Source organism: Apteryx rowi, unplaced genomic scaffold (genome assembly GCF_003343035.1).
Source record: "Apteryx rowi isolate R43461 unplaced genomic scaffold, aptRow1 scaffold_53, whole genome shotgun sequence".
NCBI lineage: Eukaryota > Metazoa > Chordata > Aves > Apterygiformes > Apterygidae > Apteryx > Apteryx rowi.
This window is the reverse complement of record NW_020450794.1, coordinates 1,965,718-1,991,708: the sequence shown is the minus strand read 5'-3', so window position 1 is coordinate 1,991,708 and position 25,991 is coordinate 1,965,718. Positions and strand designations below refer to the sequence as shown.

At 39.9% G+C, this 25,991-nt stretch overlaps 1 protein-coding gene across 3 annotated transcripts in view; it reads right to left on the bottom strand.

Annotated features, from left to right (window-relative positions):
• Nucleotides 1–25,426, bottom strand: part of PELI1 (pellino E3 ubiquitin protein ligase 1) — a 47,102-nt gene extending 21,676 nt beyond the window's left edge. Inside the window, exons 1-2 of one of the 3 annotated variants that reach the window (XM_026080731.1) lie at nt 25,069–25,152; nt 12,070–12,233 (exon numbers count right to left, since the gene is read on the bottom strand). In XM_026080731.1, the coding sequence (XP_025936516.1) occupies nt 12,070–12,124 (55 nt within the window). In that variant the 5' untranslated portion in view covers nt 12,125–12,233; nt 25,069–25,152. Of the gene's footprint in view, nt 1–6,593; nt 6,663–12,069; nt 12,234–25,068 lie in introns of those variants that run through there. The other 2 variants (XM_026080733.1, XM_026080732.1) reach the window with 2 other exon arrangements.
• Between the last annotated feature and the right edge of the window lie 565 nt (nt 25,427–25,991).

Genomic DNA, 25,991 nt, shown 5'->3' with positions numbered 1-25,991 from the left:
TTGGTGTAAGTTACCATAGCGATAAAGTTACATTGGTAGAACGCTCTTAGGTTGCATTATTCTTGTCACGCAAGTTATAAAACTTGAGCTGTACTGTTTCGAGAATGTTTAGTCTGAAAAGTAGAATCTGGATTAATTTGCTTTTAACAGCTCCTTTATTTTTGTTTCAGGTGCCACTGTTCAGAGCTCAGGTTAATATACCTGTGGACAGTTTTATATTGCAATCACAGAGGTAGTTGCAGTGTCAAAATACCCCAGGCTAATTCAGGTTCTCATAGCACTCTAGCTGCAGCAGCAGGTTTGGTGCAGACTCATTTATCCTAATGAGCCGCTGCAGGTGGATATACCTTCCACTGTTCAACCAGCTTCCCGCAGATAATCTTCATCTCAATATCTCACCTACTCTCCTGTTAGTGACCCAGGGTATTCTGGAGTACAGTCTTCTGCTACCAGACAAGTACACCACTTAATCACCTTTTCATAGCTGATCATGCCCCACCTTAAAGTATGGTTTGTTTGGCTTTATTTTGCCCCTAGCTGCATTGTTAAGTGGCTGTTTCAGAATCTCACCCTACTGAGGGTTTGAACACTTTGTTTTCCAGCTTATGCTTATTCACAGCCACGTTCTAGTCATCTGTTCTTGTGTCAACATTGTCCTTTACTTTCAAAGGAAAGGTTTAATGATTTCCACTCCACCTGCAATGCCCATACAAGAACTGTGCTCTGCGTTGGGCACTGGAAGCAATAGCCTCAAGTGTGCTGTCACCAGCCAGGTGCCCGACTGTCCCCTGAGCAGAGATACTGCCGACCATGCCAGGCTCTGAAACACTCAAGTCTGTAGCCCAAGATATCACTGCTAATTTCATGAAGCAATGCTTAACTGCAGGGGAGGTTCTTGCCGTGAAGTTGTTAAAGAAAGAACATGATGATACACCCCTTTATATCTGACTCACAAGCAGATGCTGTGCAGTTTGATATAATTACATGATTTCACATGACATTCAAAATGAGCTTTTAAGAGGAATGCGTTTCTAGTCCTATCAGTTAAAAGATAGCCTTACAGACATGGACAAAAGCCATTACTAGGTCCTCTAAAGTACAGACAGCTAAGAAGTCCAAGTGGCAAACTCTTCATCCTAGTGTTAAACTGATTAGTATGTTAATGCTAAAGTCCAAGGAGGAAATTTTAAACATGTCTTTGTTGATAATTTTAGTTAACAAACCAGGCAGCAAATGGAATAAAAATCCTACGCAGAATAAGCACTTGAAATTGCTGCACACAGGAGACAGAAAAGGAGACTGAAGGAAACACTGAGAAAAGAGGGCAAAAAAAATGGAAGAATAGGATCTGGGGAAGTGCTCAATACTGAATGCTGGATATACTCAGTTCCTGAGAAAAGCCATCTACGTTTTTCAATCCATAGCCTGCTTACACACTAGACACCACCTTAAAACTCTGTTACCCCTGAATCAGTGGTTGAACTCTGCTCAAAGCCAGCGATATCAGAACTAGACAAACATTTCATGCTTTCAAAAGTATGAAGTCTGTTACGGGGTCCCCATGAATCTAATCAGGGGTGCATGGGGGAAGGAGAAAGGGAAGATTGGTGACTGGCCAACCCCATTCTCTAATTAATCTTTCATTGTGTCATGTCCCATGTAATTGCTGTGCAAGGAGTTCCCATCTTATACAGTTAATGTCATACTACAGTGTTTTAAGGAGATTATAAATGGGGGAAAGCAGCCTGAAGCCAAGAACATGTTAATTAGAGTATACAATAGAAATGTTAATCAAGTAATCTGCAGGAAGAGGAGGGGGGAAGGAAATGACCTAATCCCTTGCACTACTGTGTGGTGCCTAATAAGAACTAAAATTCTTTTAAGGGCCAAGCAAACAAAGATCCATTGTTACTTGTACAGCTTCCAGGGAAGAACGATTTGCTGTGTCTCAAGCTGCTGCAAAAAGCAGAAGGTTCAACTTTATGATATCCTCCACACACTACCAGCTCTGGAATTGGCAGGAGAGGCTGGTAAGACAAATTTACAGGAAGGCTGAGAAAAAGATCTTTAAGTTGAATCTTAATTTCTTCAGACACAGCAAATTCTCCTTCAAAGTGGATTTGCCACCTCTAAAACATCCACCACCCAATGACCATAGCGATCCATGGGTGACTGTCGAACTTGTTAAACGTTTGAAAGTATAAGACTCACAGCATACCTTATGTTTTACAAAAGCTTCACAGAAGAGAAGTGCTTCCTACTAAGCAGTTCAGTGCTAACACTGTAGAGCTCTATTTATAATGACAGGCCAAATAAGATACTCTGGATTCAAAGTGCTCTTAAGACAGTCCTTCATTCAGCTTCTGATGCTTCAGGTTGTTCTTGAGAAGTGCTAGGCTTCTAATATCCAAGACTGAAAGGATGATAGGCGAGGCATCATCTGAAGAAAACACATTCAGAAACATGCAAATGTAATTGCATCAGTCTTCTTTCCAAGACGGTAAACTTTGGCTTTCCCAGGTACCTGGAAATAGCTACTGTAAGAGATTGTTTGTAGTTCTCCAGGAACATTTCTGGATCTTGTAAAACTCTCCAAGCCAAATATTGTATCTGCAAGTTCAATTAACATAGCCTATGCACTAGCACTTCCTCAAAGAATTTATTAGTTGTAGTTCTCCTGACTTCTTTGAACAACCAAACTCATAGATTCACTAAGTTTCAACCTGTTCTGTTTTCCCCCAAATTAAGAAAGAGAGGCCCAATTCAAATTCATTTCCAAGATGTATTTTTTTCTGCTTGCAAAACTTTTAAGGTACCTGCTAGCAGAACTAGCTGAACCTGCATTACCTGCAGGTTTTCATTCCTACAAAGTCAGATTGTTTGACCAAGGACTTCTTCAGAGAAAGTTAAGGCAGTCACTAGCAGTGTTACACATCTTTGCTTCATAATTAAGCTAAAACATTTCATGGACTAGGAAAAAAAAAAAGGTCAGAAGTGTATTCAGTTACAGAAATTTAGCTATAGAAATTCAGCTGTGACATGCTGACAGTTCCCCTCTCCCTGCACTCACTCTCTAGGAAATAGAGTCTGCAGAGGAACAAAATTTAAGAAGTATTCAGTATAGTTTTTATTCTCAACTTCCACACCACAAAAATGGATATGCTTGAAAAAGGCAATTACCTTTTAATCTAGAAAGGTCTTGAAGTATGGAAACCAAGCTTATTCAGTAGAAAGTTTCCCTCTGCTTTATCCTAAATTCCTCACCACCCTGTTATTACACTCTTAACACTCGCCATTTCAACTGTAGTTAATCTGCATTTCCAATAAAAAAAGTGTGCTGGGTGGCCTGCACCCTGCTCTCCTAATACCTGCATATGAGCCTTCCAGGTATGAACTACAAACTTGGATATTTTGAAAGTCAAACACCCTCCTGCAATTCACTGTTCTTTTAGAAGACAACTAATAAATGTACCATCTTATTGTATGGATTCCTAACTTCAAACTTTGTCCAACCTTTATATAAGGTTCAAAACCTGGGCCTTTCTAACATATCACCAGCAACATTTACACATAAAAGCATATGACCTACATACCTCTGGATAGCTGTCAGAAGTTTGTCTACTCTCTGCAAGCCAAGTATCAGTTCTTTATACTGGCCTGATAGGCTAGGTTATAGCCCCAGACATCAGTTCAATGGCTAGCTCAGTACTTAAGTTTTCTATATTTTTGACATTCAAGCATGTCTTTTGAGGGCTATTTTAAATAGTGTTGTGTGAGCTCAGGTAAAGGACAAAGCTTACTGTAGGCAACAAGGCAAAAGAACAAGAACTGATTATGTCACAAGATGCACTTTCTAAGAAAGGTGTATTAAAATATCTCCAAATACACTGAAAGCTGTCTCTTAATGAAGAAGGTTAGCAAGTTTTTATGTTTATTAATACACTGAAGATTACATTAGCACAACCTAACTTTTGGTATGCTTAAGTTTCCGTGTTAATAGTCTTCTACAGCCACCAACTCCAACCAAACCGAGTTCAAAGAGGCCTCCCCCCCAACCTCATGTTTCTGTAGATCACTTACCAGTTCCTAGCCTGTTATTATTCAGAGAGAAAAATCCCATACTATTTGATTATATCATCTTTTGTTTTCCTTTAAAATCCCATGGGCAATGCATGACTTGGCATATCTAACACCCAAGACCACAGAGGTCACTCTCAAACAGTAGCAAGAAATCAGTGCTAGCAATTCTATCCCTAAATTTTACTCTTTGGTTGACACAGGAATCCAATTTCTTATTTGTAGGTGCAAACAGAGCTGGTGGGTACTCTTGGCTCTTTTCCACAACTCAAAGTGCAGCTAAGCTTCAAAAATTCAAGTACAACCTTTTTTTCCTGTGGCAGGAAGAGAGAAGGACAAGACCTTCAAGCTTTTCCTGAAATTACTTGTAATTAAACAACAGAAAACAAAGCAAATACCACTACAGTAATGTTGGCGTGAACATGCTGGCAGGAACAGTGGCCCAATCAAACTCAAAAAACTACTATGCATAATTTTTCTATGGGTAACATTTGGCATCATAGTGGGTATTCTCACCAAGAAGAGCGAGGGACAATGCCTCAGCCAAGGAGGCTGAGATAAGATGCTCTATTTCTTCTACAGAGACTCAAGGGACTTTGGTCTGACCATACAGGCCAGTTTTAATTAAGAGCTAAGCAAATTGTTATATGTTTAACATTTGACTTAGAGTCGGAAAGCTTCCAAATCTACAATTTGCTAAGCACACACAGACAAATGATGTTCACTTCAAACAAGAGAAGCTATCCAGCTGAATACAGCAACTGTTTTATTTTTTATATGACTTCTTATAGTCTTCAGTTACAACCATAAGAACTTTGAAGGTATTTTCAAATGTGTGGTTCACATAAGACCCATTTTTTTAAAATATTAACATATTTTTGTACTGTTATAGTGGTATGCCTGTTTTTTTCTTAAATAATCATGCTCTCTAGAATCTCTATTTATTTTTGTTGCCTATAAAAGCATGTGGCTGAGGAAAGCAACAGACAAAAATCTAACATATGAGGCACAAGGAATTTTAAACTGGTAGTGTTTACGGAGACTGAAGGTCACTGTAGTAAAGCATTCTTTTCCAGCAATAGCCGGAGTGTGCACCCATTGCCAGACGGCATTAAAACATACAGCAAGCAGTTTTAGGGGCTACCCTCACATTTACAACAATGGTAAGTAATGTCAGTAACCCTAATGAAGCTGCATTAGCAAGACAGCAAGTTTGACTCTTCTTAGTATTTCTATCAGTAAGGAAAGGGTTCCTGAAGACAAGAAGAATTACACTCTTCCTTGATCCACTAAGGACAGCAGAATTTTGTCCGAATGTGAACCTTCAAGATTTGGCTTAGAATTTGATAAAAATCCTAAAATTGAAGGGGTTTTGGACATAAATTCAGGACTGTGATGTTTTCTCCACTTCAATCCTGCTTCTTATAACAGTTTAAGATGAACCAAATTGCTTTCTAAAGAGATCTAATGCAATACATTGCTCATCATACAATGCAGGTTTACCTATTTCCTATATAATGTTCTTAAGCAAAATACTTTGAGGATAGCTCAGTAATTTTGTCTGAAAAAAAACACATGCTTAAAGCTGTATCCTAGCTAGGATTCTTTTCCTCTCTGGATACCAGCTTTATTTCAAAGTTACCTGAAAAAGTCTCAAACCAAGCGTAGATGAGTTGTAACAAATTAGGACAGATATGAATTAGTATATACGTTAAGTAAAATCCCCATAGTTTTCCCATATCATGCATTTCTCAGACATGCAAAAATAAATCCAAAAGTCCTATATTGTCAAACTCACTTCTAGCTTGCTGTTGTGGGGCACATCTGTTCATTGAAAGGCAGGGTTCAGTAAGCAGTGAAGAATTATAATTCGCTCTCAAAGAAAAACCTTTCCATTCAGGAAATAGTAAGTGCAATTGGGCAAGTATACCAATAAGAGCATATAGCCACAAAAGTCGCAGTTTGACAGTAACACGATTAAGTAATTTTTACATAATAACAGACAGTTCAGAATATCTGAATATAAAGTAGTACTTTACACAGTTTTGAAACTAATTTCATATGATTTACAGCAGATTTACAGCATGCACCTTTTATTACCCAAAGTGACTGGCTGATACCATGCAGACTTCCTTCCTTCCTGAATCTTGAGAAAGAGCTTGACTGAAGCCACTACTCTATACTGTGTGCACTGCAGATGCCCATACAGGCTGCTACAAGATTACTGTTTGGGCATCCCTGTCATCAAGTGCATCTCAGTGTACCACAGAACTCTGAAATTCCGTTTTTCTATAGCAGCAAAGTTAACAGTAATCTAATATGGTGGAGCTATTTCACTTGCTCTGGCTTTAGTCAGCCATTCAGTGCAGATTGATTCATTCCAAAAAACCTGGCTCTTGTGAAATAATCTTTGCAAGTTTTTAGGGACAGACTGCCCCTCTCAGGGCTGATATTGTTTATGAACATTTAAAATTACTAACAGCTGTTCATATTGAGCACATTTGTGCCTCACTCACATGCATTCATAAAGGCTTGCAGAAAGCTGCTCACATTCGTTTTGTTATTTGTCATTACTCTCCTGCTTAAGGATATCTCACATCATCCATCTGCAGAGAAGGAAAAACATCATGCAGCAGAGGGTATGAACAGTCATAAGCAATCAAGTTAGCACACGTTAAGAAGTTACTACCCAGACTCAGCAGAGATGTCTGACCACATTCAAGCTCTTGGACCAACACAAATTCAGGGTAAAGAAAACATTTAAACAAGCCCATTCAAGTAATCAACCGTACAACACATATAGCAAAGACGACTAAAGAACTACCAATACTGCAAAGCCAATGTAACCAGTCTCGGCACTAAAACCAGAATAAGTTTATAAAACATCGGGCAAGTGGGACAAAGGCTAACAGTCTGTCAGGCAGATCAGCTGAGACAACTAACAGGACAAGTTGCTGCCTTCGCAATAGCTAGCATGAGGGCATTCTTCAACGCAATTCAGCAATAGGGTTTTTAGTTAGAAGCTCATAAAAATCTTCCAGCACATTCAGTCTGACTTTGGCAAGTTCAACACCAATTATAAAAATAATACATATTCACTAAGTATAAAGGAAAGAAAATACTTTCTCTGGCTTCACAGCCACTGATGTACTTTAAACTCTGAAGTCATTCTTTACTTTTAGCATTTCACAGACAGGAGCACATGAATTTTTACATGTCCCCAAAATAAACTCTGAACTATATAAATAAATATTGCAGATGGACAGGATGAATTTTGCCTCTGATCTGCTTTTTAGATCTAGCTTTCAGGTAACAGAGTTTGATAATTTCTTGCAGGTTGTAGGGAGGAGACACAATGGCAATTTGGCATGGAGACCTCTTCCAGCTCTAGCACAACGCAGGACAGCAGATTAAAGGGCTTTCTCCCAATTGCCTGGGGACATTTGTAAAGCATCTGCCTTCATTTAAGAAGCTGTGCTTACAGCAGAGCGGTGTTTTTCATTTTTGTTCCCACTACACTGGTCACAAAAACTTCTTGGTCAGAAAAAATAAGCTGAAAAAATTAAGCAGCTATGAGGAAAAGAAGAGTAGATAAGGATGCCTACCCCTACTAAAGACTGTCTACCCGTTGCAACAATAACCACAGTTACAGTGCCTTGCTTCAAAATTGATATGTTATAAAGAATACACTGCTTCATCCCTTGCACTGAAATATTGGTATAGCTCATTAAACCCACAGTAGTCATTCCTCTATTCTGATATGGTACCCTCCTTTAGCTATTAGAGTATTTTGTAGGTGAACATCCATTGCTGTAAGTGAATAAGACTTTACTCTGATGTTTGTAAATCTTTCCCAACCAACAAGACCACTAGGAAGGAATGCTCAAAAGGCTCCAGAACTGGCTGCTCAAGCATTTGCTAAAGATAGGAACAGCCGAGTTAATCAAGAAAGCGCAGTACCATCACGTGTAGACTCCAACAATCTTGGAAAGAAACTGGAATTAAGAAGAAAATAAGCAAGAGAAATGAGCAAAGACGGTGCTGTCGCAAGCTTACCCTCCTGCAGTCTCTTTCATAATATGTCTTGTTTTTTTGTAACCACCACCAATAGGACAGAAAGGTGCGAGGTCAGTACGGCACCTGACAAATCTATGAAATACTATGCACAATATGGAACACTGCAGAACCAACGTAATGACTATACCAGATCAAATAATTGTTTCACAGGTGTCCTTCTTTTAGTAACCACTTCTAAACTAACTGAGGCTTTTTTCTTTTTAGAAGAGTCAAGCATTTCATTTTTATAGCAGAAAATTAAAAACAAACACAGGCAAATATAAAAAAAAATTACCTTTTTTAAAAAGCCTTCAACTTAAAAGCAATCTGTGACTTGAGTATTTTTTTTATTTTGAAAATATGGTTTAATAATAGGGTAGGAAGGAATTTTTTTTATCAGTAACATCAGATTTACACCTATATATTATCATATTTAAAATCTAATGAAGTTATAGTATCCATCTCATATTAGAAATAAAATGAGAATCAATAAAAAACTTAAAGATTTTTTAAAAAAATACTTAGGAGTAAGATATAAACATCATAGCCAAAGTGCACAAATGCAACTGTTTACACAAAGCTTCAGTCACAAAACTCGTCCAACTAGAAGAGTCAGCTAACTACAGCTTAACTCCGGAGCCAAGCACTTATGGAGCTAGGTGTTAATTCTGGGAATAACTCCACATTCTTAGTTTTGCTACTGAGAGCTATTCTTACAGTTTATAATATTAAAACTAAGCATGCCCATACTTACAGGATGGGGATTTTCAGAGGTCAAACTGTGGAAATAAAGGTGCATATATACTTGTTCTAGGTCCTTGTTGTAAGAACAGGATCAAGCCAAACATTAAAGGGTAAAAGTTAAGGAGTTACTGGGTTCCTTTTTATTTCTAGATTTGTCTTTTGCACATCACCCGCCATCATTCAGCAAAATGAAAAGGTCAGTACAATCACAATAACTGATTTTCACCTCAAATATCTTCACATTATTTGCAATTTTTTTTTAATTAACAGATTTAAATTGTCTGGGTTTCCCAAAAGTTACAGCATGTTGATTATACCTTAACTTTCAACAGACATTTGCATAAAAAGTACAAATTGGATAAAAAGAAAAAGAAAGGCTAAAACACCCAGCCCCAAAAGAATACAACTGTGGCTGCATGCATTGAAGAAAACAAGACTTATCTTTACCCATGGTACACACAAAGGTCCAGAATCTAGAAATTAAGCAAAGGTAGCAGAGGACTTAGCACAAAGGGGTGTCAAAATACTAAAATCAAAATTCCCACTCAAGTGGCAGCCAAGAGAAATCAAAGATCACAGGAAAAAGTTTTTTGTGAACTGAAAGTGACATGGAATCTCTTTCCTACTAATAAGGCATGACATAATCTAAAACAGCTCCTACGTACAGGAGACAGCATCCTTTGACAAAACTTTAGCCTTTTAAATAATTATTTGCAAGCTCAACATGCTCCAAATATGTTTAACTTTACTCTAATTAAATTCTAAAAAGTACTTGCAGCCTGTAAGCTTAGCCCAGAGTGGAATACTGCAACAAGATCCCCCTCCTTAAATGTCTTTTTAAAGTGTGCCAAAACCATTAGTGGAAAGAAAAATCTAAATAAAGCCATTGTTAAAAAAGCGACATCATACTATGGCTGGAACAGCTCAGGAACCGGTCAGGGAGGAAGGATTATTTCCTGGCACAGTAATATAGCAAAGAACTGAGTTCTCTCTTTAATTATTATTTTAAGCCTTAACAATGTTTCACAAAAATAAACCTGAGGTTTTTAATTCATCTGTTTAACAGATGATCAATTCTAATCAGCAGCAGGCTTTGTTTCTAGACATACTGTCCAAAAAAAAATTCAAGTAAAAGCATATTAAGGAAGGAAAAGGAATTAACAGTCCAAATTCTGTTCCTGTTCATCTACTGTGCCACCTCACCAAACCCGATACGTGAGCTCAATCATGCAGGTGCAGGTAAGGATTCGACTGCACTGAAGGCAACCAATTAACCAGCATAAGCGAGATCGCTATCAGCCTACCTAAGCAAGACTGTACTAGAGCAGATCTGGGCTGTATGTATAATTTAAATCACTATTCTGATTTTGGATAAGCACCAGACATTCAAAATAATTACAGTGCAGCCAGAGACAACGCTCAGTGTCAGTTATAGTATGCGTGTGTACTGTTTGTCTAAAGAGATGAAGCCTCTCAAGCCATCGGCTTCACCAACAGCTGTGTTCCACACCTTTCACAGAACAACTCTCTTGCTAACGCTAAAGTCTGTTATGAGTATTTTGGTTTATATGCAAGTACTTTAGCATTACATGATCTCTCTGGCTCATCATAGCTCATTAGATAGAAATTTGTTCACTGCAAGATGAGACTTTTGAGTAGATAAAACAAAGTCCCTAGCTACAGTACTATTAAAGCTCTAGACCATACTGTATCATCTCTTGAGATTCCCCTTGAAACTTAGTGGCACAGTTAAGTAATTTTGAAATGAAAATTCACTCAGGGTAGAAACTTGACAGGAAAGCGAGAGGCACAATGAAATCCACAGCTGCTCAGACATTAAAAGAAACGTGCAACATGAATTCAAATCAGCCAGCTTATCCAAAATAAGATAAAGTGGGGGTTTCTGTCCTTAAAATGCTTCAGGCTGTTAATCACCAATACTGACTGCTCACAGGCAATTTTAAGACTTTGGCAGTTTAAACAAAAATAGCAGCCACTGAAGTAGTGATATCTTTGATCATGAAAAAACACTGTGATTAGCATCTCCAGCCTATTGGTGCCAATCCACCAAGATTTAAAATAAACTGTAAACATTTTCGAAGTTGTATGCCTAAATTCTTTTCACTGTTAACCATATCCATTGTGTTTGAGGTGGTCTTCTCAGTTTCACCAGCACCAATTTGGTATGAAAACTGGTCCAAGCAAGGAAGAGTTGATGCTCTCGCAACATTATTACTTTGGTGCAAAGCAAGCAACTACAAGAGGAGGCAGCAGCTGTTACCCTTGAACAAGAGGACTGAGGAAGAAGAACAAGCCCTAGATACACTCACAGACAAAGCTACTGAAAGCAAGAATTTTAAGCCTATCAGCTAGGCTAGAACAAGAGTAGTCAGTCCAATGACAAAACTTAAGATTCAATTCTTTATGCCTCTTAGAAAACTCCTGCAGTTAAATTAGTTTCTCTCTCAGGTCAGTGAGAGGAGTCAGCTCACAGAAAAATTCTGATCAGCAGATTTGGAGCAAGGAAGGGTGCAGGACTGCACAAATTGCATCTGGGGAGTGGGGCCATGTGTCTACAAGGGAGATGAGAGGGAGGGGCAAGACATCTCTTTCAGCAGCAGTGGAATATTATACCAGCTCAGCAGCCTCTGGAAACACAACCTGCAGCAGAAATCCTACATTAGGGCATAAGAGATTACAATTTGGTACAGCTTAACAGGCATCTCTTTTTAACATATTTAACCATGCCCATTTGTGGACATAGTTTTATAAAAAGCTGTGGGTTGTTGTTGGAGAGAGATATCCAATGCCAGAGAGATGTCCAATGAAAAATTTAGAACACACTCCACCTATTTTAAAACAAACAAAAAAGGTTTACAGAGCATAAATACAGTTAAAGATAGTAAAAGCAAGACAACATTAATATCGTTCGTATCGTTTTACACTTATGGTTCTAGCAACTAATCTCAACCAAAATTTTAAGAGATAAATAACTTCTAAAGGAATTCTAGAAGTGGTTGTGAAATTGGACAGTTCTAATAGATGCTTGGAATGCATCTATCAGCCACAGCTGTTGCCTTTAGATACACATTACAAGTGTCACTAGATTTTCTCTTCAAACTTTTTTCATGGAGAGAAGTTCAGATGCAAGCAGAAATGTTTGTTCTAAGCACTGTGTAGATGTAAACTCACCAGGTTCAAGAACCGCAAGATTGTAACCGCACTTCCACTTGGATTTACGATACATAATCAAAAGCCGTGCTGGCAGGGGGAAAATGACCTGTTGATGATGGTGCTGTCAACAATGGGTTCAGATCAGTTAGCTGCTAGTGTAGACAGGACAACATTTTTCAACACTGTGAGAAAAAGCAAGAGTGAGACCATATGGTTAAGCCCCATCCACATTAGCACCAAATGGCTAGCATCACCAATCGTGAATTGTCAGCTGGGAGAGGCAGAGGTGGGAAAGGTACCTCTTGGTCACAGCCACTGTAAAGAATTGTTTCTCAGAGATTTATCAGTGTTGGCTCAGTGTCTAGTAGAATAAACACACTCTGAGAAAAGCAATTCTTCTGATAATAACATGTCTTTCAACACAGCATATGCTTTGTGTTCAATCAATATTTCTAGTGCAGAGCAAATCAAGTACTCAGTTCTCTGAAATTATTTGATGAGTACAGTTACCAGTCAGTCCATTTCGGCATGCTCTACTGAAACTCGGAAACTATATTCTCTAATTATACTAGGTAAGCGCAAGTTTTACGTTTACAAAAGATTGACAACTGCAGATAAGTATTGTCAGCAGACACCCTGGCCTTATGCTATTCAAGATCACACAAAACGGGATGAAACAGTTGGATTTAACTTGAAACTCCTTTGCGTATTGGGGAAGAGAGGGAGGGGATGGGCCTGGACCAGATGACCTCCAGAGGTCCCTTCCAAACTATGTTATTCTACTATTTCATTGACAAAGCTGGCCACTAGCACAAAGGCATCAGCTCTGCATGCAAAGAAAGGAGCACAGCAGCAGAGAACTATTATTTATCACCCATTCTTGCGAGCTGTAGAAATGCCTGCACTTAGTTGTACCGCTACCATAACAGGATCTCATACCATAGTTAAACAATCTTAGGGCAGCATAAAATACCACTGTCCCCAAAAGCAGCCGTTCTGCCCATTGTTCTGCATTCAGATGACACAAGGCATTGCACAACCATGGTGGCTGCGGGTTCACACCCCGATCTATTCCTTCGTTTGATTCACTAGGTCCCATGCAAGCATCTGCGAGCACAAACCAGGAACAGATGGCTGGGGCTATCCTTCAAGTAGTTGATGTGTTCCTTTAAAAAAAATTTGGGGGGGGGGTATTTTTCTGAAATGCACAGACAAATTAATAGTGGGATAATAGGAAATAAGTGTTAATTCTACAGCAGCATTTAAAAGCAGTTTAATTTCGAAAAAACGGGGGAACATAATCACCTATATTCTTAACTTTGGAGTTGATTTTTGTTTTCTTTACATTACATTACTCTTCTATTCAACCTTAGTATTTTATTATGTTCTGCTAGGTAACAAAAGCTACATTCATCAGCAAAAAAGGAAGCTTAGTACAGCAAAAATGTTATTAGTGTGTGTACTGAGTTAATACTTAGTTTATCTGAAAGATGCATGAAAATCAAGCATGAAAACAAGCATGGTATTGCAATAAACTTAAAATTTCAAATTCTGTCCCAGTTTCAAAAGCAAACTTGCGACAGCCTTTTATTCTGTCTTTACCAGGTTTAGTCATCTCCTATAAGTTTTTCCATAGGGCAATTATTCTATTACAGTTTTTGCTGTGCTTGGGGGGGGTCTATGACTCAGAACAACTAGATACACTAAGGGAGACTGCAACTTGAGAGATGAAAAGAAAGCAAGCACTGTCAGCATGCTCAGTTCTGAAGCATGACAGCAGCAATTCCTGTTACAAGAAGGGACACCAAGATAAAAATTACCAAAACACTTTTGGGAATCAAAAATGATGCATAGTTTGTCCACTATTATCATCAATGCAAGTTACTTTCCTAGCAAACTGCTATAATAAAACTTTCTGTTGGGATATACTAATGTTAACACATGTTAGGGTCCAGTTGCAAGAATTGCTCAACCAATAATTCTTGCAAACTAGTCATGTGGCTGCATGCTGAAAAGGCATCTTCTAGCACTGTATGGCAAATAAGCTGCAGAAATGGAACAGGCCACAACAGATTCCAGCACACAGGTGTTAAGCTGGGATGAGAAGACAAGAGGAAGACAGAAAAATACAGTTTCTGAAGACTTTGGGATGCTATGTGAATATTAAAACATAAGTCATGCTTCCAAAGACTTACCATCATTCTGGACAGACCGGACAACTGAACTTAGATGTAAAGACACGCTCAATCCTTAGGCATTAGGCTTGGGCCAAACAAAAACCACTCAGTGCCCAGGTTGAGCCTACAATGAAGGCTAACTGGAAATCCCATCTACTTCAATTGCAATAACCACTATTAATAGGGATTGTAGAACTCCTTAGGATTTTTAAGTCTCTGTATCAAGAGACTCCTTTACTCCCCATTTGGGTGCATCTTTGAAGAGCTAAGCAACTTTACTCTAGCATCACTAGCAGAAGGTGACAGTGCAAAGCAGAAACCAGAACAGACTAACATTTAATGAAAAGAGGGACAGTCGAACTAGTAAAAAGAGAAGGAGGAGGAGCAAAACAGGCTCCTTTGAGCACCATGCTCTTCCACAACAGCATAATGGAAGGGAATCCTGCTCAGCTTTTATGGCTATGAGCCACCTGGCCTGAAGTCAGGCTCACGCACAGCCACTTGGCCTCAAGGGTTGAAAATAAAGATGAACAGCCAAAATATGAAGCCAGCAGATACAGCTGTCAGGCAGGGATCACCAGACCTGAAGACTGCAGTGTTATGAACAATCCAGCCCATGCTGAATGGCTGCTTGCACTATACCCTATTCTTTCTCTCAGTCACTTCCTTCCTCTCTTTGTCTGCTTACCATAACTTCTGCTTGCCCTCCATTTCTTTTCCTTATCTTTTCCCCTTTTTGTCTATTCAGAGTTCAAGGTCTTACAGACAGGCTTCCATTTGTACAGCATACAAGCACTGCAAAATGGAAGCTTGCAGAATTTTTAGCACTGTAGGGAATACAATTAGCTGATCCTAACAGTCCTTTCCTGTCTCAAATATTTATGAGATTCAAGCTTCCCAAAAGGTACTTGATGGACTTTGTCTACAAAACTACCCTTAGTCACAGCATACCCATCAGTATGAAAGATAGGAGTTCACAAATAATTCAGTGTGCTGATTTAGCTTCTATAAATTGAGAGTCTGGCCATTGCAGGTCTGATCTATAGCTCTCTCATAAACAGTCCCTGGCAACACAAATAAGGACTGTCAAGATCATTTCCCAAAAACCTTCAGGGAAAAGAAATTAAAATGATAGCAGTTTGGACGGAACAGCTCTAAGAAAAATCAATAATGGTAGCTGTAAAATCTAAAATTAAAGTAAGTCTGGTTTTGATGCTTTCAGTACACACAGTACATTAAATTTGGCATAAGCCCATTGGAACATGAAGTACTTGTGGACAATGTCTGCCAAGAGCTAGAAATATAGCACTTAGTCTTTAAAGAACAAACAGAGAAGCCAGACCATTTCCACTTCGTGCATCTGAAAAAAAATTAAATCAAGGTGATCTTTCCAAGGGTATGTTTGTATTAAATCTGATTGGCAGGCCTTGTGAAATACTGAATTGAGCATATGCTGATTGGCAGCGAATCAACATTTGTCATTTTATAATCCATTCCACTTGTGACAAAGGTTATGAACAGATGTAATACCTCCCCATATTAGAAAACACTGTGCAGTCTTCCTAATCATCAGGCTCACATCTCAGAAAAGTTCTGTGACATGACTAGTCCCTTGGTCATCTTAAGATATACCTCTAAACAACTGATGCAGTTGAAGAAGAGAGAAATGTAAAGTTTGAACTTAAAAAACTCATACTGGCTGCACTATCAATTTATTCACCCAGCTTCACATTTGTTGGTACTTAATTAGTTTACATACCTTAAAGCAGAAGATTTGATTAGTAACTAAATACTATTTTGCATTTCTATAGCAGTCCCTAAAAGTTAGCAAATTAAGCATCAACAGACCTGTGAGTTCCTTACCTTTAGTAAAATAAAGGCAGAAAAACAAGCCTAAGACCCAACTGGGGCTTTTAAGATGCCATCCATCATCCCTGCATATAGGTGTCACCCCTCCCTCCACCATACAAAATAAAATAAAAACACTGATCTCCTGGCTGGATAGGATGGTGGAGAACAATTCTATCTTGATGAGGTTTTCTGTGATTACGTATGGGAAGGCTTACCCCTCCTTCCCCCAGATCTCCCAGGAATTCTGGATGAAACCTATCCATCCTGTCTTAAAGGCCAGTCTAACATGTTGGCACAGAAAGATCACAGTCCCACCCCTGCCTTGGAAAACACGCTCTGGGGAGCAAAATAAGAGAAAACAGGCTACACTTGACATCTGTTTAGAGCAAGACAAGGAGACAAGAAACTGCTTGGGCCTTCTCACTTTATTTGTAAGCCAAGCACTATATGGACCTTTAAAACTGCTTTTTATTGATGACTAAAGTTTTGGAATATAACATCAATGAAAGGCCCACATAAATCTTGTCATTACTCCTCCTCATTAATAGCCATAGAATAATAGCAACAAGCCTACAATACTTGCTGCTGTGGACTCTAAGAGACTGAAAAATACCGGGCACTTGCTACACATGCCCATCAATGGGATAAGCTCTTTACTTCTCCCCTCAACTGGTCCCTCTTGGCTGTAAGGTAAAGGTTAACTCTTCCTTTATCCTCTGGATCAGGCTCCTATCTCTACTTCTGTTCAGACACTGCCAACTTAAATGAGCTTCTCTCCAAAGTTACATGAGTGAAAAATTACAAGAAAAGTACTCGTAACACTTCCCCTCTATAGGTGGGAATTTCCCTTGCTGACTGCACATATCTCATGAAACAGTGGAAGATGAATAGTTATTTATATGAGAAACAAATTAAACAGCCTATAGATATTGGCAGAGAAATTCAAAAGCAGGTGCTGTAACAAAGTCACTTACAATCCACCTCCCTCCCCATTTTATCACAGCATCCTCATGGTCCTTGTCAGCCAACAGCGACATTTGCAATTACCTGCTCTGTGTTCACATCTGCTGCTCAGAAAGACTCAAAGTTAGTGAAACTGGCCACAGTACTGACTGTATAAATATGCATATATACAAGGAAAAATACATGCATAAAAATAACAAAGCTACCCATGCATTTATCTTTTTGCAAAACCAAGTTGAGTTCCTCAACTTTAGCAGGTGGCTGACCACCTCAGCAGAATGTTCTTTTTTTACGTGCTGCTACCCTCACCACAGTACACTCCTGTCCTCTGCAACAAACTTGAATATACATATATATTTTTAAAAAACCCTAACAGTAATACCATCTTAACCTTAAGCAGCTGTGAACAGTTCATGCTGCACCAAAAGGGAAAGTTCTATCCTAATAATATTTACATCCACCACATACAGCACCAAATGAATGCTAAAACAACTGATGTGGGGCTATCAGCAGTGTAGTAATTACCTTATTAAAAAAAATCAAAGAGCAAAGACCTAGTATGATGGTTCCTCCTACCACAGGAAACAAAAGGAGACAACTGGACCATGAAAGTCAAAGCAGGAAGGAGTGATCAACTGGCTTCAGACTAATACACCTTACAATAGAACTTGCATTGACCTGGCTCTGCCAGCCCCAGAGCATGAAGTGCACAGTTACATAATTGCTCACTATCTCCAAGAGATGCAGGGACAGCAGATTGGACCAGAAGTGCGATCCTTACCTAAAGGGTCAGCACCACCATCACAAATTTGCTTAAACATTATCACACAAGAAAGGAAAAAGAACCAATGAAACACCTAAGGGCCTGCTTTGGGGCCTTCTGAGTCTCTACACTACATATCTGAAAGAGTGAGAAAAAATTTTTGATCTTATTTTCCTGTTAAGGAGCAATCTTTACTGATTGTCCCTATATATTTCAGGGAATTTGACATGGATCTCTCCCAGGCCTTTGCTTAAGGTATATTAAACATATCGCTCCCACCTCCTACCCATGCAAATAGCAGGTGTTGAAGTTATGTGTTAACAAGATGACATGCCTCACAGTTTTTTTGACTATGTTCTTCTTCCTTCTAACTATTCAACCTCTGGTCATCATTACTAATGTTAAAAATCTTTCTTCAATCATCCACAGACAATACTGATTAAATAAAACCTATTTCCAGTGCAAGAATAAGCTGAAAACATTTTCTGGGTAAAAACTGAAACTGAATTACTGTAAGTTTGATTATGAACTTGGAAATAGTGAGAATAGTGAATAAGTTTCCTCTATGTGAGGAAATCATCCTGTTTCAGTTAGAAGTAAGGTTTTGACACCATTAGTAGCATGTTACATTCTTTTCTAAACTCAAAGCAAATACAAAGCACCAGTCTACCAGAAGGGAGGCGTATTTAAGAGAAAGAACATATCCTACTTGAGATACTAAGGGTTGAGGCTGCTGTGTTCTCCATTGCTTTACAAACCACATTTAAAGTAATCTTCCATTAGCCATTAAAATACAGCAGTGATCAAATACAGCAACTCAAATACCTAGATGCATGTATTTTCTTCCATTTTAAGCATTCCTCAGAGTATTTTAAGTAGCTCAGGGAAAAAGCTAACTACAGCCAAACAAAGAAAAAAAATACTAGTGGGAAACAGCGGAACTGACATATTTTTAGAATTAGCAGTTTATCCCAAGAGGTGCATTACAGAAGGAAAATGAGCAACAAGTTCTTTAAAAGGAAGTGAATTACTTGATAGTAAGCCTCCATGTGTAATGCATTTCAGATTTTTTCCTCTAACCTCATAACAAATAAATACTTTAGCTGCATGATATGACAAAAGAAACATTACTTATTTTCCCAGTTGAACTTTGTGTTAAACCACTACTAAGGCAATATTTATTCTTGTAAAAAATATTGTAGTGAAATGTAACTGCTTCAGATTAGTGGAAAGGATATCAAGGTAGCATCAGACAAACTTGCAGTATACATATTAACACTTAAGAGGAGCCTTGAGATTTCTTAGGAGTTCTTCAGAGACCACTTCTATCATTTAACATGAAAAATTTTTCTTAGAACAAAGAAAATACAGATGAAGTACTCAAGTTTACAAGATTCTAAAATAAAGACTTTACTACTTATTACTACTCATGACCTTTAAAAGCAGAAGCAACTCAGGGCAGAGAAAGTAAAACACTCTGGGGCAGATTTACAACTGTCAGAGAGGTATGATCCTTAGCACAAGAAAAGGACCTATAAACTCATATACTCCTAAACCTACTTTTGCCACTAGTTTAATGTCCTACAGTGTCCCAATGGACTTGAGAATTGCTGCTCACTTCTCAGGCAAAGACAACCAGCCGGATGGACGTGTCTCAAGCTAGATCTAACCCAGAGATGCCAGTCTGACTACCTTGACCCAAAGTATAATTAAGGAAAAGTCCTCCCAGATGCTGCTGACCCAGGTTAAGGGATTACCACCCTCAGCTGTTTGCCACCACTCCTGCTCTCAGACCAAGGTCTGCCAGGACAACCTGGCAGAAGTGCAGGAGAAACTGTCTCAACAGCTGCTGCCCCCAGTCACTCACTACTCCATTCTCCACCTCCCACACTGGATGTTATCACCCTCTCAGTTTTACCAATGAAGTCTTTCTCATTCCTTTATTATTTTTGCAGGACTAGATTAGACAGCTGCCAGAAAACTAAGCAGGAGCACTGAAAAGGCAAGCAGGTCAGGGCGAGATTCTTGAATGAGATCAAAGTTGGCTTTCAGTATGCCTCCAGAACACTCGTACAGGCCTCGAGCTCCACCATTGTTAATGGCAAAGCTTATATTGCTCTTAAAAAGAAAACAAGCCAGTCTCTTCAAATTTGATTTCTATCCCCGACCTTGCCCATGAAGTGAGAAAAAGAACTATCCCAGCTCATGAAAAAGTATTTTTAAATGTTATATAATTACAAAAATATTACATAGTTGGAAAGACAAATGGCTAAGTACATCCAAGCAGATGAAACAATTGGCAGTGGAAGCAATAATCCATTTATGGTGGTCTCCTTAAAGGAAATTTTGGCTAAGCAGATTTTTTGAGTCCTGTCTCCAATAAACTCTCACCCAAAGACCCTTACTCAACAATTTGCTCCAGTCCCATATCTTGCAAGCATCTAGAAAGTATTTTTGATATATCCAATTTGCTTTAAAAAAGAAAAATAAAAATCAGCCAATACACAAAACATAGCACCCTCTAGTAGGCTACTCCAATTATCAACTATCCTAATAATAAATAAAAAAACTGCAGATCAGTTATGGTTTATCTAACTTCAATTTCTTCTTACTGGTTCTTGCTGTTCATCTGTATGCTACACTACAGGCCCGTCTACAACACAGAGCCTCAGTCACTATAGCTAACATTACAGAACCGCAAACGGAAATGCAGCATTTAGCGACAAAAGTGCTTGTGCCAGAACAGCCGCGCTATCTCCTTGAACACTGAATATGTAAACTAACAGGCTTGGCAAAAACACTCTATCAGCAAAAGCTTTCCTGCATCAGAAACCTGTTTAACTTTGTCAATTAGACAGTGCAATTGCTCCCACCAACACATACGCGCCCACCCTAACTAGTTGAGCCAGACCAGCACCTCTCTAGCCTAAACACCCCTGTAAAATTAAAAACCTTCTCCCCAAAGGAGTGCTTTTCCCTCTTCTTACAACATGCTTATGCAATTATGCTGCTGCAAACAGAGTCAGCACAGAAAAACACATCTGGTTGACATAACTGTATAGCTAACATCAAGGGAGATCATACCAAGAGCTTTTTGAGCCAGCACAATGCATATCAGAGTTCTTCTACAACATACTCTACTGGTGAACATGGAAATACTGCAACCTGAGCGTGAACTGAACAAATCCTCTTCCCAACAAGAATATAAGTATAGGGACAGAGTAAGAGGTTTTGACTATTCCTATTCTGACAGCTGCCATCTACCTTCAATCAGAACATTAAAAGTGACTTCCAGCCACAAGTTCCTGGAATGGTGGCCAGAAATGCACTGCAAGGTTCAGTCCACTCCACTCTCAAGTACAGCATAAGACATGAACCTAAAATTTACCATTTATATAAAGACTATGGGGGCAGTCAAGAGACTATGATTGAATTCAGCAGCATGGATTAGGAAGCAATGTCAGCAGCTTAACTTCTATTAACTATTCATGAGCTGATTCATGTTTCTACATGGCAAAGACTGCAGGACACCATCAATCTTCAACCAAATGCTTCCACTCAGGTGCCTATGCTCAGTCTGAGTCAAGCAAACTGGGAATGCTGACCAGTTCACACCTGAGTATGTGTCCTCAAACAGTATCTCCTTCACAGGGTATTTTCCCAGCATGCCAGCCAGGAGGCACTGCTGAAGCAAGACCAGTACTGATGACCATCTACCTTCAGCACAGGGTACCAGTGGGGGAAAACAAATTTTCCTGTACAGCAGCTTTAAGGTGGCCTAGACAGCTTACCATGCTGGACTCAAAGAAACATTTTACATTCATTCATAACTACAAGATAATTCCAAACAGTCATTTCAAGTAGCTAGTCACATCTGGTGCTCAAGGCCACATGACAAGGGTCAGCAAAAGAGGCCCTTGGCACAGTGCTCACGTAGGTAGCCGAGAAGCCAAGCATTCACTTGGGCAAAGCAATGAGGCACCTCTGTCTTCTCTAAGTAATACCTGCTTCCACACCAACATAAATACAGGATATTTGGAAAAAGACACTCACAGTGCAAGGCTGTAATTTTTCTGCAAATCAAGTTATTGTGAATACAGTCACATGTGACAATTCTGTCCACTGAAAAAAAATGAGCTTTTGTAGAAGCACGCTACCATACTGCCCCAGTCTATCCCCAGCCTCCCATTATAGAGCCTAAAGCAGAACAGGCAAAAGAAGCAAGCATAGAAATCAGTTCCACAAGCTGCTTTGACCTCCTGGAAAACACAGAACACCCTCAATTTTGCCTGACTGACATGACTTGTGGGCAATCAACACCACACAGATTCAGAACTAAATTGCAAATTTATCTTCCTCACCATGAGTCTGTCCATCCAGATAGGCTAACTGGGCCCAATCAGGAATGCAATACAAATTTCAGTAGAACTAGGGGACCACAGTAGGAGTGAGATTTACTGGTGCATCCTGAAACCAGTAGTTTGAAAGGAGACAGACTAGATCAGAGGGAAACATGCTTACTTTTTTCCACTGAAACTATCTCAGCAGTATTTAGCAGTGCTTGACCTACTTCCTACACCATCTCTTTGCTGTCATTTCCTTTGACAGCTTATCAGCACACTTGTGAATCTTAAGATTAAGGAATGAACGTCTGGAACCAAAAGAGCTGGACTTTCTTCATGCCACCTACAGTCAGAACTTTTATGATCTAATCAGCCAGACACAGTGACCAGCTAGCAACAAGTACTTCAATTATTAGCATCCTGCAAGAGTCCCAAATCACCTCTGTAATTTGGCTTACACAAATGTATTTGAAAGCAAGTTTGATTTTTGATGAAACATCCTCATTCTTCCTTTTTTAGATCAAGGCAAAGATTAGCATCTACAACAGTTCCAGTTTTCTGCTTTTCTGTGTTCTAAAGTTGTTGCCTAAGAAGGCATTTTAAATAAAAATATACTTGTGACTAGTTCACTACATGTAAGAGTTTTAAATACCACTGGCTCCAAGCAGATTATATTCTATTTTGCATCTACAAACACACAGTCACTAGATATAAATCCTGAAGTGAAATAATCCTGTTTTCCCATTCTGGGCTTCTCAATAGAAACCAATACTGATCTGGAAACATACAATAGTTTTAAATAGACTGACTTTACATTAACACTGACATCTAAGTTTCATTTGTATTAAATTACTAGTAGTACTTAACTTTTACTTCAGAAATGAGCACTAGCATGATGCCCAGCTGCATAAGGTATGTATGTATTTGAGAGTTTAGTAGGAATTAGAACACTCATTAGGCACACTTCACAAAACTATACTCAGCATAATTTAGGTGCTCCTACAAGTTTAATTAATTAGACCTAGGAGACATTTAAACATATCAAGGTGTCCAGTAGATGCCTAAGTATCACTAAAACCTACTCCTAAAGCTGCCTGCCTGGCCATTCACACAACATGGTTAACAACTCCTACAGTAATTAGAGATTTGGATACCCATCTTCCACAGCACTGAAACAGTCTAACTTCAATTTTCAAAGAACCAGGCTTTTTGGGGGGTGGAGACAGTGGGGAAAGGGAGGGGAAGAGCGTTCTGCATAGGCTTCTGAACTTTGGCACCGCATTAGGCACTTTGAAATAGTCTGCCTAAAATATTACAAAGCCACATGGACCACAGACACACATGCAAACGAAAATCTGGGCAGCCTATTTGGGAAAGCCTTCACTCTCCTACCTAGCAGTATTTTTTTTACTATAAAAAGTGACAAAAGACATATCATCAACAGGTCATTTGTAAATTTTCTTATCTTACAAAGAAAAAGGTAAGCTGCTAAACAGAAACAGGAAACAGCCTTCTCCCCGACTCTCCTCCCCCTCTCACACAAATTCAAAATGGGGAAAAAAAAAAGAAAAATCCATGATTTTTCAAAGGCAGAATCTACAGCTCAGTCCAGCTGAAACCTTTTTTTCATTTTACTTGCCAACTAGCGCATTTTAAAGTCAGAGGAGTCCCAACAAAAAAAAGTGAGTGGCCTCTAAAAGACAATGCCAGAAATAAGAGCATTACAGCTAAACTACTTTATACTTGCATATATTGTAGAAGCTACATTTTGCAGAGGTCAAATGACTGCAGTTTTTGAGGGGGTAATTAAAATAAAAAATAGCAAGCCTTCGGTATAAAACATAACAGTTGCTTAAAAATATCGTTCCCCCCTTTAAGAGGCAAAAAACAAAACAAAACAAAAATTAGCTGAAACACAACTACTCATCTTCCCTGCCCTTTAAAATCTTCTCCATGGTTTTTATACGCAAAACAACATCTCCCTATGCTATTAATTCTTTCTAAAACCGCATTATTTAACTACGTAAAATAGAGTGAAAAGAGGAAAAAAAACGATGAAAGTTGCGCTGCATCACAGACTGTTCACAAAGCAGCCAAGAGGGAAGGGTGAGGGTACAGGAGAAATCTTACAAGGCACAGATTCTCCCAAGCAGCTTCCAAACAAAAAAAATTCCACTTATCTACTGGTTCTTCCAGAATAAATCAACACAAAACAATTTGGCACAGCAGCAGGGAAAAAAAAAAGGAAAAAGAAAATCGCCCTCTCGTCCCCCAAATTTGCAGGCTAACACCAGCAAAACAAAATCGCCCTTTGTTTTGTTTTCACTCGTCTGCTCCCATTCAATGTTTGAGCACAGGGGGCTGCGCTAAATGGAGGCTAGAGTTGAGGGGACACTTTCCTCCCCGCTGAACAAAAATAAATAAGTGAATAAAAACCCCAAGCACAAAACCTCACAACCAACACGGTCTTAGAGTCCAAATAATGAACGAGCAAGTTGTTTTGTTTTGAAGGAACATACATACACGTATTTATTGCGAGGATAGGCACTGAAGGCGAGAGTGCTCCGCAGCCTCTCCATGACAAAGAGCTCCCCCAGCACATCCAGGGGAGCCAGCGGGGAAGGGGCTCGCTCAACTCCGCTGCCCAGGAAATTTTCCCCTCGGAGAAGAGGGGGGGCGGGGAGCAAAGAGGGAGAAAAAAACCCTCGCAAAACCCCCAGAAAAAGGAAAAAAAAGGAAAAAAACCCACCAACCCTGCACACGACCAGCCAACCGCCACGGGAGCACAAAGCCCTGCAAACACACCAAAACAGCCCATGCAGAGCGGGGGGGGGGGGCCACGGAGGCGGGCGCCCCCGCTCCCCTCCCCCCCCCACGGGCGCGCGGAGCTGCGCTCTGTCGCGACAGTCGCGACACTCACCCCAGGCAGGAAGCAGGCGGAAGGGGCACCCCCGTCCGTAGCCGCAGCTCCCCGAGGAGGCGGCGGAGGAGGAGGAGGAAGAGGGAGGGAGGGAGGGAGGAAGGGGCAGCCTCTCCACGCGTCTCCTCAGCGGCCGGAGGCAGCGCGACAGCCCCGGCGGGGTGGAAGGAGCCCCCACAGCGCTTCCGCCGCCCCCGCGGCTCCGGGGGACACAGGCCGGCAAGCGGCGGCTGCCTTCGCCGCGGCGGCCGGGCGCGCGGAGACGATAATCCGATGGGCGCCGGCTCCCTCGCTCCAACGGCCGCGCCAACCGCCGCCTCCCACGAGCCGCCAGCCCTCTGGCGCGGCGGCGGCGGCACGCTCGCGCACCTCAGCCGCGGGGGCGGGGCGGGCCGCGTCACGTCACCCGAGGCGCCCCGCCCCCTCCCCGGGGCATGCTGGGAGTTGTAGTCTGCGCACCGGGCCGGCCACGCCCCCCCGCACGCCGCGCCCCCGGGCCCCAGTGCCTACGCGGGAGTGGGTGTGTGAATAGGTCACATACGCCCATACTTATAGACATGTGTATACATATATATACACACATGTCTATATATATAATATACATGTCTATATATGTATTATATATATATTTGTGTGTATATAGCTATATATGTGTGTATATATGTACGTGCACATATTATACATTGATATTTATGTGCATGTATATATGTATGTATCTGTAAATGTGTGTGTATATGTATATATGTGTGTATGTGTATATGTGCATATATGGATATGTGTGTATACGGATATATAGATATTTTTATATATGTCTGTACAGATATCTGTATATAACACATGTATACATACACATAAACATACATGTATATATACACATATACATGCACATAAAAATCTCTTTCTGTGTGTGTATATATATGTAT